This window comes from Electrophorus electricus, chromosome 26 (genome assembly GCF_013358815.1).
Source record: "Electrophorus electricus isolate fEleEle1 chromosome 26, fEleEle1.pri, whole genome shotgun sequence".
Classification (NCBI taxonomy): domain Eukaryota; kingdom Metazoa; phylum Chordata; class Actinopteri; order Gymnotiformes; family Gymnotidae; genus Electrophorus; species Electrophorus electricus.
In genome coordinates, this window is record NC_049560.1 from 2,774,265 (window position 1) to 2,786,295 (window position 12,031).

General features: G+C 43.3%; 1 protein-coding gene across 1 annotated transcript; it reads left to right on the forward strand.

The window, feature by feature from the left end:
- The first annotated feature begins 399 nt into the window (after positions 1 to 399).
- On the forward strand, positions 400 to 11,168 carry onecut3a (one cut homeobox 3a). Its single transcript, XM_027018118.2, has 2 exons — positions 400 to 1,432; positions 10,861 to 11,168. Exons 1-2 carry the CDS (start codon positions 400 to 402, stop codon positions 11,166 to 11,168), a joined length of 1,341 nt encoding a protein of 446 aa, XP_026873919.2.
- The last annotated feature ends 863 nt before the right edge of the window (positions 11,169 to 12,031 follow it).

The window sequence follows — 12,031 nt, forward strand, 5'->3', positions numbered from 1 at the left end:
ACAGTCTGAGTAAAACGCTGTGAACATAGAGCGCGCGCTCCCAAGTACACTCGCATCTTAATCCTGTGCGCGATCACAGACGGACACATTGGCTGCACATCCGAGTCGTTCAGTAGCATAGGCGATACGGTGAGTAAAATACGAGCGTTTACACAAACCAAAGCAAGCGTGTGCGGTCGGATTGAAGAACCGTTCTCCCTCGAGATACCGAAGAGCTCGTAAAATGATGCTGGATTGACTGGAGTGGAGATCCTGGGATCAATGGCGCGGCTTTGAGATCGTTCAAAATTTATTGGAAGGGAGTGTAAGACAAGAGGGAGCGCAAACGAGTAAGGGTGAAAGGGGGGCGAAAAGAGAGTGAAAGCGATAGGGGGAGAGAGCGAGAGGTGTCTTTCAGTCATGGAACTTACGATGGAGAATATTGGGAACCTTCACGCCGTTTCACACTCTCATCAAGCGGGTGACTTGATGAACTCTTCCCACGCGCGACAGTCGGCATCGCATAGGAACTTAGTGCACGGCCGATCGACAATGGTATCTAGCATGGCCTCGATACTGGACGGCGCTGGGGAATATCGCACAGACCACTCTTTGTCCGGTCCTCTTCATACCGCTATGACCATGTCTTGTGATTCGAACATGAGTCTTAGCAGCACGTACACCACGCTGACGCCGCTGCAGCACCTGCCTCCCATATCCACCGTCTCCGAAAAATTTCACCATCATCCGCACCCGCATGCTCATCACCATCCCGCACACCAGCGCCTCGCCGCTGGGAATGTTAGCGGCAGCTTTACTCTGATGCGCGATGACCGGGGCCTGGCGTCTATGAGTAATTTATATGGCCACTATCCCAAAGACATTTCTGGAATGGGACAGCCCTTGTCCCCTCTCTCGAACGGTCTGGGTCCTTTGCACAACTCTCAGCAACCTCTCAGCGCTTACGGTCCCGGAGCTCATCTACCCGGTGACAAGATGATCACCCCGGGAGGCTTTGAGACTCACGCCGCGATGCTTAGCAGGGGCGACGAGCATATTGCGCGAGGCTTGGGCGGTCATGGTGCTGGAATCATGTCCACTCTGAACGGTATTCACCATCACGGTCACTCGCACTCTCAGGCAAACGGATCTATGCTTTCGGAGCGAGACAGACATACAGCGGGAGGCGTGCAGGGCGGTGCATCCGGACAGGTAGAGGAAATAAACACCAAAGAGGTGGCTCAGCGAATAACGGCGGAGCTAAAAAGGTACAGCATTCCACAGGCCATCTTCGCCCAGCGAATCTTGTCTCGTTCTCAAGGAACGCTCTCTGATCTCCTGCGGAACCCTAAACCTTGGAGTAAACTAAAGTCAGGTCGCGAGACGTTCCGAAGGATGTGGAAGTGGCTGCAGGAACCTGAGTTCCAGCGCATGTCGGCCCTTAGACTTGCAGGTGTGTAAAGGTGCTTATGTTAACAGGTTCGTAGGTCAATTATAAGCATGGCGACCGGAAATCGGCTATAGAGGCTTCACTTCTCACACACAAAAACACGTCGATTTACCTATGAAGGAGCCATTAAATCGGTGCTGACTGCAAATCCATAAGCCACAAAACAAACAAAATCTATATTTTCTGTAGATTACTTTAGTTGTTTGTTGGTTATTTTATATTGACATAAAATGACTTCCTTGTTGGTAATTTTCACAGGTCTTTCATTTTACTTTTTCGCAAAGTGTTTGGGCGACTTCTTATTACTTTCGGTCGCGGAGGGGGCTGCAACATGGGTCATCTAGCGATCACAGTAGATGAATTCCTAGATACTTGCCTTTCTGTCATTATTTTTGGGTTGCAATAAATTAGTCTCAGAACATATGACTATTATCTGTCCGATAACGGCACTATCAGTAAACTATTGGTTGGTCATTATTCTAGCATTAGGCTACCGTATTGCTTTGTGAGGCTATGAGGGTCTCACATATCCAGACCTGACAGACAGGTTCCAACTCACGCAATTTATGAATGTTGTTTTATCATGTTCTATAGATTACCCACGCCACGCACACCTTGTCCGTTGACACTTCACGTGTCAATTTCAGTTAATATAATTTAACTAAAGCTGTTTCTTACATTTATAGCCTTCTTCTTAAAACAGAATCAATTCCATGAAACTACAGACTTACAGGCAACTCATTCGTAAAACGTTTACTTACGAGTCACTAACTGAAAAGGAACATCGTGTATGTAAAAGAATTGCATAGTTTCAAGTGTTCATTGTTTCTCTTCACACAGAAAAGTGGTGTCGAGCCTTACTTCCACTTGTCGTATTTCAGTTGAAGGTTCAATTAACTAGGCTAGAGTGGCATGTTTTAGTTCCGGTCAATGCCCTGCTGAAAAGCACTTAATGAAATGTAAATTGTTCCTTTGCGCATTTAAAGCGGTTCTGGTAAATAAAGATTTAAACACTATTAAATTGTCCCCTTAAGTGCCATAGCTGTTAAAGCTAATTGTCCGTCGAGTTTTTTTTCTTTCAGCCTTCCAATAACACCAGGAGCTTTCTCTAAAAAGAGTTTAGCCTCTGGATCCACAGGTAGGCAAGTGTAATGAAGCCCTGTTTATCTTACTATAATAACAGGCTACTATAGATCTCAGCTCCATAAAGATTTGCATTACGCAAACTTATGCTGATTATTATTAGCCTAATATAAAAATTATCAATCAATAAAATATTGCCATTCTGAACATAAAATCTCTACTGTATACGGTTTATTCTCTCTTTACTGTAACAAATAGCTATCCACTGTAAATTACGTAGTGTGTCTATTCGGAAATGATATTAGGAAGACAGCAGCGAGTCGCTGTTTCCTACCACCTAACTTACTGCAGTATGGAATGTATTTAGAAAGATTGTATGACCACAAAAGCTATGCAAATTTATGTGGCACGATTTTACTTACTGCATTTAAATGTGCATTTATGCACTAGTCGCGTGTAGTTGGGGGTTGTGTTTCAAAGAGAATAAAAGAACACCACGCGCCCGGCAACCTCAATCAATACATTTAAATTACTATTCCAAATTCATCACAGTCACAAAATCAATGCGGTTGTTTTGCTTTTTAAATGTGAAAATAGCTTATAAGTGTTTGGGAGACCAGTTGTCATCGTTTCTTTTGGACTTTTTTAAGAAGAACATTTATTTGGACGCGAAAAATCAGTTAATTTTGTATTAAATGAATAAGAAAATCTAATGATTTCCAAGTATATTGTGAATGCTAGAATAGGCTACCTCAGAGTTCATAATGCGTCTTCTTAAATTTGGTGTTGCAAGATGAAAAACGGCCGTTTTGTCGCTACTTTAGTGCAGCTGCAAATTAAAGGGTGATTGGGTATCTAATGCTTTATGCAAAAGGCAGTGTAATTTGAAACAGATATTAATAAAGCACAAATCAGATACCACAGCACCTGTGCGGGAGGAAAAGAGACATTTAAAGATTGCATTAACTATGAAAAACAATTCGCATCAGCAGAAGTCCACACTCCATCTCAATGTATTTGGTTGGGTCGATACAGCGATCGATAAAGATAGCCAGTGCATCTATCAATTATTCCAGTTCAGCACTCTCTCTCTCCCATTGGAGCGTCTCACTGGTTATAGGCTTTTTAGATTACGGAAATAACAAATTTTAATGTGTACGTTTTGTGCTCCGTCTTATAATCAAATATATGTGGAGAAAATTGAGGTTTCGTTTTAAACTCCTTAATTAGACCGTAGACCTTAATTTTAAACAAAGAGGAACAAGTTAAGGAGACAAATAAATTAGAAGAAATGGAAATAAACTTTGACTAAATGAATCAAGACGTGTGAGCTACTCTACTAAAAAGCTACCGGTAGGCTATAGAGAAAAATATGATGAAGATGATGATGGTGATGATGATGATGATGATGATGATGATGGGGGGGGGGGTGCGATGGCACCATGTTTTGCCGACTGTAAGATTTCCTATCGAGTCGCCAGTCTACCAGTGTGCGACAATTGATTTAGGATTTGGAATCTAGGCATTTTCCGAGGAGACACGTTTAGACAGGAACAGAAAATGATCGATATCCACATTAATAATTGATAGATGCTGAGAGATAGATGGTAATGCCTCGGTTATGGAGACGTTGCCTGTGTAAACGAAGGCACGCGTGCAACGATATTTTTTCTATTTGCACGTGTGTTAGAAAGACCGGGGAAAGGCTTACCGGTATTCGTGCAAATCTAGTCAAATTCATCATAAATGCTCATGTTGTGCTCGATGACTGGGCTTGTTAGGCATATAAACATCCTCATACCATACACCACATCTACACTGATGGTAGACTATATTTAACCAGCAGTGAATTTGTATTGATCTCTTCTACCCTTTCAATAACTAAAGCTGTCCCGGACAGGCGAACGGCCTTTCTTCACCATGCAGCACACCAACATGGTTTACAATGAGCTTTGTACTGAACCTTGCTACCCACATTTTTGTAATTGGTTACATCTAAATTCATTCGTATCTATAACTAAACACTGGCTTGTGACCGTAGGTTTCGAGTTTTTCTTCCGCTGCTTGCAACCTCTCAAGAGAGCGAAGTCGTAAATGAAATCCTAAAATACAAGACTGTTGCTGCTACCGTGCCTAAAATGCTGTCTATTATAGCTTGCTTGTGCAAGATGCGTTGTTCACCCGCAAAAATGGATCGATGGGAAAGAGTGACCTTTAAATCAAATTGTAAAGAGACCGGTCGACTAGAAAGATCGCATCAAAGGGTTAAATTGCATTACATCATCACAAGCGCATAGAGAGATTAAATCATTTTATCAGAGCTGAATATAAGACCCAACTTATTTGACTGCATCGTACAACTTGCAAACTTAGATCATTAAACCGAGTCCCTTTCTTTCAAAACTTAAACGCGCCGTGGTCAATAAAGTCAAAACCACAGCCCACAAGTGCAACGCGAAACGCTGTTCGGTCATGTTCTGACACATTTCAAAGCGGCAGACGTTCTTTAGCTAACCTATGCCTCGATCAATACGGTTCTGCTGTATGGAAAAAGACGAAATAACTTGACGTGCGGAGTGTAGAAATTGAGCTTAAACCGACACCACAACGACGTAATTTCGGTGCAAAGCACTTTATAGGCTATCACGTGGGGTCGACTCCGTGTCGTTCGTAAGGTTACAGTAATTGCATTTGTCTAAAATTTGGGGTGCTATGGCAGGTGGCACTAAAAAGGGGCGGGTGCATTTCGGGTTTTGAAGTGGTAAGCATAGTTTTCTCTTGCAAATTGTGTTTTAAGGAAAAAGCCCTTTTATTTATTTATTTATTTATTTATTTATTTATTTATTTATTTATTTTACATAGCCCGGTGGTGCTTTGCCTGCTGATGATAAGGTGTGTTGTCATAACAGCAGGCCCTACACGCATCCTAATCAAACAGGAGGCAGGACCTTATACCTTGGGTTCAGTTTATGAGATGCTGATTTTCTGCTCACGCAAAGCTTGCAGGGTCTGACTCGCCTTATCCTTACCACCACCTTTTCCAGCCGATTCTACCCTGGCCCTCTCAGACGACTGAACTTTGGATGATCAGAGTTCCACTGATAACAGTGACGACCATTCAATAAATCAAAGCAAAAGAAAAGATAAAATTAGTCTGCTGTGTCGTAAAAAAGAGTGTAACCTAATTGCCCAAAGTAAACGGAGTTCATGGTAGCTGAAGGGAGTAAAACATAAGGACTGTCAAAATACAGCTAGTATACTATTCTAATGACCTATGTTTAGTGAAATGAAAGTAGTGAATTTTAATTAATACAATTTTTGGTGTAGTCTTTATTTAGGATCCACACATATTGGGAGTAAAGAAATTACAACCACATTTTTGAGGTAGGATACAGTTCTCATCTTCCTCAGTATTAAGTCTATAACCCTAAAAGAAATCCCTATTGTAAATAAAAGCACAAGTAAAGTTGCTGGGAAGAGAGATAATCAAGTTTCTATTATTGTACTCTGCTCAAAATAACTGTTCCTTCAACAGGAACATAGGTGAGGTCAGATTAAGATGTCTGTGATCAAGCGTGTCAGTCTCTTGAAGCAGTGGAATCCTATTTTACACCACAGTCCTTCTTTCATGTGAGGTGTGGCAGGGAAGATTAGGGTGTTGCCCCTAGGGGTGTGGCCTGCTGTTTACTTGGTTATGCTGTCATGGGTTCATGTGGTGAGCTACTCCACATTGTGATCACAATGGTTTCTAATGCTTGTTTGCAGATCAGATTGGTCCTAGGTCTCTTATTGGTCCCAAGGATCTTGGTGGGTATGCTTTCTCACAGGGCTACTGATGCACCCAATCTGAAATCTAAGGAAAAGTAGAATTCTGCGCTAGCTAATATACCAGCACTCCTCAGAACTGTAAGGCAGCACTGAAACACATTTTTCCTTCCATAACTGGGAGCTACAACACAGCAACTAAAACACTTTTGTAGAGAATAAACCCAAACCATCAACATTATTTGTTAAGAAAAATAAAAATAGTTTTTAGTGGAGTACTCATAAATGCTGTATAATAAACAATAAACAAAATAAACAAAAGAATTTAATGGTGTAGAAGTTTTTTGGGCTGTAATAATGAGAGCAAGATATGCATGACAGCTAGTCCTATAAGTTCTATAAGATGTTATGATGTCTAAACATATGACTGGTTTTATGCCTATGTATTCAGCAGGTGATGGGTAAGCAGGTTATGACTAAGGCGCATAACATCAATTATGAGCTTTGTTTTGGGAACAGGAGTACTATTGAAATATCCTGTCAATGTTTGCTTGTTCATTTATTACTGTCTTTTCATTTCACAATGGACGAATTCAAACACCAAACTCTGCGCACTAGCTGTCCGTGATTCGAGATGCTGTGACTCAGCAGTTAAGGAAAAAGAATGTGAACATCAGATGTGAACATTAAACCTCGGTGTTGATATTCTGCTGCAGGATGTGCAATGTCATACCTGCCTAAGCACATCCTGACCTGATCTAACCGAAATATTCCTGCCATATGTTATTTATATTAATAAGATGTTTGTTTATGGTCAGTTGTTAAAAAGAGATGGACTTGACGTGAGGTCTGCATGATGACCTGCACACCACTGACTTGGGCCAGGCTACATGAGCAGCTCCGCCATGCCACCAGTTTGCTGCCCTTGACCCCTCAGTCTACTTTAAAGAGAGCATGCAAAGAGCACACTGACTTCTGCAGCAGCATTTATTTATTTGGGGTGTGTGTGTGTGTGTGTGTGTGTGTGTGTGTGTCTGTGTGTGTGTGTGCGCGTGCGTGTGTGTGTGTGTGCGTGTGTGTGTGTGTGTGCGTGTGTGTGTGTGTGCACGTGCGTGTGTGTGTGTGCATGTGTGTGTGTGTGTGTGTGTGTGTGTGTGTGCGTGTGTGTGTGTGTGTGTGCGCGTGCGTGTGTGTGTGTGTGTGTGTGTGTGTGTGTGTGTGTGTGTGTGTGTGTTGCATTTAAATATGAGGTGATAATGTACTACATAATGGTTTTACCGGACAGAATGTTGCAACACTAGTAGAGTTACATGAACGGTTTCTGAATTACTTGTGAAATCTTGTCTGCTTTACATGCTCACGCACTCTTCAGCGTGTAGTCTTTGGCATCTTTCTTGTCCACCCAACCTCACAAGGTAGTTATAGGTCATTTAGCATTATTCATGAATAATTTAATTGATTTTAAAAAACAAAATATAGTCAAGATCTATGTCAAAGAGAATCACCATCAAGCCAAGAGGAAGCAATTTTCCAAATTACAAGTTTATTAGGAGCATACCAAGCTTCCTTAATTATATTTTAAAGTAATGAGTGGAGTATTTAGTGACTCGGAGTATAGAACGGCCTTAAAGCACATAGCCCATAACCCGCACACCCACATTTTAAAAAAAGGAACAAAATGGCCCTTGCTAGTTTCACTCTTTGAGCCCAGAAATACTAAAATATGGAACTTCAAAGATCTGGATTTTGTCTTAATTTGGACATTGACCACAGACATTTCTCACACAGCAAAAAAGAATCAATTAAAAATAAAAAATAAACATGTGTATTGCATGTTCTTTCTTGTTATTTCAGACTTTTAAAATTTTATTGGTAAAATAAAAATCTTAAATTCTGCAGCCTAAATTAACGAAAAGAAATTTCAGAGTATTCACGCTCTGTCGAACAGCATTGTAAACCAGGCCTACGCTCTTCACTCTTGGAATGCTGTGTTCCAATAGCAACAACACAACCTATGTCTGTAACAAAAATAGGCCTTTATATTTTTTATATAGTAACATGAGTGTCACACACTATGTGAGTGTATCTGCTTTATGTGTGACCACTGATGTTTAAAGCCAGAACTGTTTCCTCGCTGGCCAGTTGTAGCAATAAATGATTGTATATGAATTGCATCATACGAGATTATATGAGTAGTAAAACACTATGCGTCTCATTTGCTAATATAATTAAAGATCAGTGAGTATTACTAGCTCAATTTTAATTCAAGTAAAATAATGCAACGCTATGTGCCTACTGTGGGCCTTCTGCAGATAAAAAGTGGTGAGACAGCGTTTTGCATGCTCCACAAGAAACTGAACAAGGCTCTCGTCCGCTTACACACAGTGAAAACAATTAGTTTAACACTTATACTGTAGCCCTAAACTGTCATTAATTATTGCAACAGTTATTGATTCGAGACGTAATACGCGTATATAGCGACAGGTATTAACCTTCCATTTAAATAAAAAAATGTAAAACTATGTGAAGTAGGCTATAAAACGTACACTGTGAAAATAGCCCAGTGTGAATTCACTACGTTTATTCGTTTCGTGAACTTCAGAGGTAATGGTCTAGTATTTTTTAAAAAGGTGGCAGGGTGGACGCACTCTTTAGTGCTTTCCCTTTTGCCGTTACGCATGTCTCTCAGATTTAATTTATTTATGGAGACTTTTTTTTTTTTACCTTTCTTTGTGAAATGTGTTAAGACAGGCCTAAATTCTAAATTCCAGACGTATTATAATCTGCAGAAACATGCCACCATTCTTTGCGCGTCTTTCTTGGCATAATGCAACCCTGTGTGCAGTGAAGCTCTAAAGTCTAAAGCTTTCGATTTTTTCTCTCTTTTACTTTCTATGGCGCGCTCGGTTCAGTAATCAGGGTTCCCTTCCCCACTGGTCGATCACTATTGATTACAAAAGTCAGTCGTTCACACCAGGGAATAGCGCCAGCGACACCTACCGATAACAACATGCTATCATACAAACCCAGCCTTCGGGAGAGGGCACCGTAAGCGTGTGTCCAGCGTAAGCGTACGTCTCTAAAACACCTCATTTAGAGGAGGGAATATACAAAACTTTAGTAAGGGGTCCCTTGCTCGGATAGCCAGTGCTGTCGTTATTGTGTTCGCCGTACAACACAAGCAGTTCTTTAACCGCGACTGTCATGTCATGCTGTCATGTTGTTGTTTTTTTCCAGGAACGTGACACTGACTGTATGTAAATAATGAAGACCATGTTTAATACAAATAGAAAGAAAAACGAGTAATGTAATACAAAAACAATTACTAGAGTAGTTTGTGTGTGTGTGTGTGTGTGTGTGTGTGTGTGTGTGTGTGTGTGTGTGTGTGTGTGTGTGTGTGTGTCTGAGTGAAAGCATTGAGGAATATGAACATGATGGATATGGTCCAGGAGGTTAGACGCCTGTGGTAAACCGATTTGACTGTGAGAGGTGATGTGATCAATGCACTCCAAGTCTCTGTAATTAGATACACGGACCCACCGTTTGGCTCTAGTCAGTCCACCCTCACAAATGCATGCATGCATGTACACACACACACACACACACACACATACACACACAGAGTGAAAGAGAGGGGGGATTAAAAAGGACAGGAAACCCACAGTGAAATGTTTTTATTTATGCTGGGACATTTTTATAACTCCCCATAGAAGACAGATGCAGACTGTGACGCATATGACAGAAGGACTGGAATGCTGCAGCACTGCTCTACTACAGTCGTACTGAAAACGCGTTTTTGTGTGGATGCAGTGGGGTGGATGGGGCAGTTATAAATATCTCCTCTCTCGCAGTGTGTCAGATAGCCCTCCAGTGGCTCCTGTTTGAAGTCACAGACTGCAAACCTGCTGGAGGGAGATCCACAATTTAGTCCCAGCGGACGACCCCCACCCCATGTGCACACACACACACACACACACACACACACACACACACAGACACACACACACACACACACACACACACACACACACACACACACACACACACAGGAAAGCAGTGCAGGTCAATATCACCCTTATGCTTTCTCCTTCGCCTGTATACGTGCATACGCACATACACGCGTGCACAAAAGCTCCCCGGCCATGGCTCGCTTTTGTCTACCGGCCACTCTCTCTCCCACCCAGAGCCCAAACTGCATTAATATTGAATCAAACAGCAGTGTCTCTAACGACCGGTCTGAAGTGCTCACTGCTGGCCAGCTCCCTGTCTGCTCTCTTTAAAGGGATGATTTTTGGCCTCCAGGGATGCACAATGGATTCGTCTTAAATCACTTTTAATCCACAGGCAAACAACAGAGGCCAAAAAAAAATAATGTCTACTCCATGCGAGTGGTTAATCTGCAGTAGTGGCTCCTGAGAGTATTTCTGTATGGAGTGCAAACAAAGGGGCTAATGAGTTTTCTGCTGTTTCTTTTGTGTACCGCCTCCTACCCCCACCCACACACCCATACACAACCCTCACTTCTCTGTCAATCCCTCCCACTCTGTATCACCTCCCTTCTCCTCCCCTCTCCTCCTCCCTAGCCTGTAAGCGAAAGGAGCAGGAGCAGCTGAAAGAGCGCAGCGTGGCTCCCAAGAAGCAGCGGCTGGTCTTCACCGACCTGCAGCGCCGCACGCTCGTGGCCATCTTCAAGGAGAACCGGCGGCCGAGCAAGGAGATGCAGGTGACCATCGCACAGCAGCTGGGCCTGGAGCTCTCCACTGTCAGCAACTTCTTCATGAATGCCCGCCGCCGCTGCGTGGACCGCTGGCATGATGAGCACCAGCACAGCCACGTTGGTGGGCCTGCACAGCCCGCCGCCGGCCCCTCCGCTGCCTTCTCAAAGGCCTGAGGGGGCGAGCCGGGGGGGGGAGGCACACCACCTTCCCCCAGGGCAGCCTCGATATCCTGGGGGGCACCGACCGCCAATCCCCCATGCTGCTGGCTATGCTTCCATCAGTGCAGTCTTTTACCTCAGCAGGACTGTTAGGAGCCAGGCCAGAAATCTGGATACATTGTTGCCTCGGTGGGGGCTGGGGCCATGGCAGGGGGCAGGCGTCAGTCAGTGCCCTTGTGTCGAGCCGTTCAGTTGCCCTACTGAAGTGGCCTCTCCCCTCCTCCCCAGCGTGCATTTATTGGGCAGCATCGATCTCCACACCTCCACACGCGAACGTGTGGACAAGTAGGCCAAAGCTACACACAGGAAAAGGGCAGCAATACACGGCACAGAAGGCTTATTGCCTCTCCTGGGCTTTCATCAGAGAGCCAGCTCTTTTAACATCCTTCTCTACTACAGTCGCCATTTCCTAATGGCCGTCTTATAGCACCTCTCGGATCATACACTATGCTAATGAAAGAGACCAATCGATGCAGATGCCTCGACCTCCACTGAAGGTGAAACATAATGCACGTTCCCCAGCGACGATCTTGCAGGCCTGCTATTTCATTTTATTTTGCACAGACGGAGATGAAGGCTTGCTGGGGGAATTTTACTCCTGTTGTCAATGAGCGAAATGCATTGCTTCACTGGAAGACTCACCAAAACATGCCTGTCTGTGTTGTGCTGGCAAGCTCAGTCAGTTTCTAATCAGCACATGACAACCAAGTTAACCAATGCACAATGAGTCTGTGGCCAACATCCAGCATGCACAGGACCACAGTGCCACCTGCTGGTCATAAAGGTGCAGTGCCGTCAATAATGGCGCGTCATTATCC

Excerpts from the sequence above, each read along its gene's own strand:
- onecut3a (XM_027018118.2), top strand. The coding sequence starts at position 400 with ATGGAACTTACGATGGAGAATATTGGGAACCTTCACGCCGTTTCACAC. Across the intron at positions 1,433-10,860 it reads GTCGGCCCTTAGACTTGCAG|CCTGTAAGCGAAAGGAGCAG; the intron begins GTGTGTAAAGGT and ends CCTCCTCCCTAG.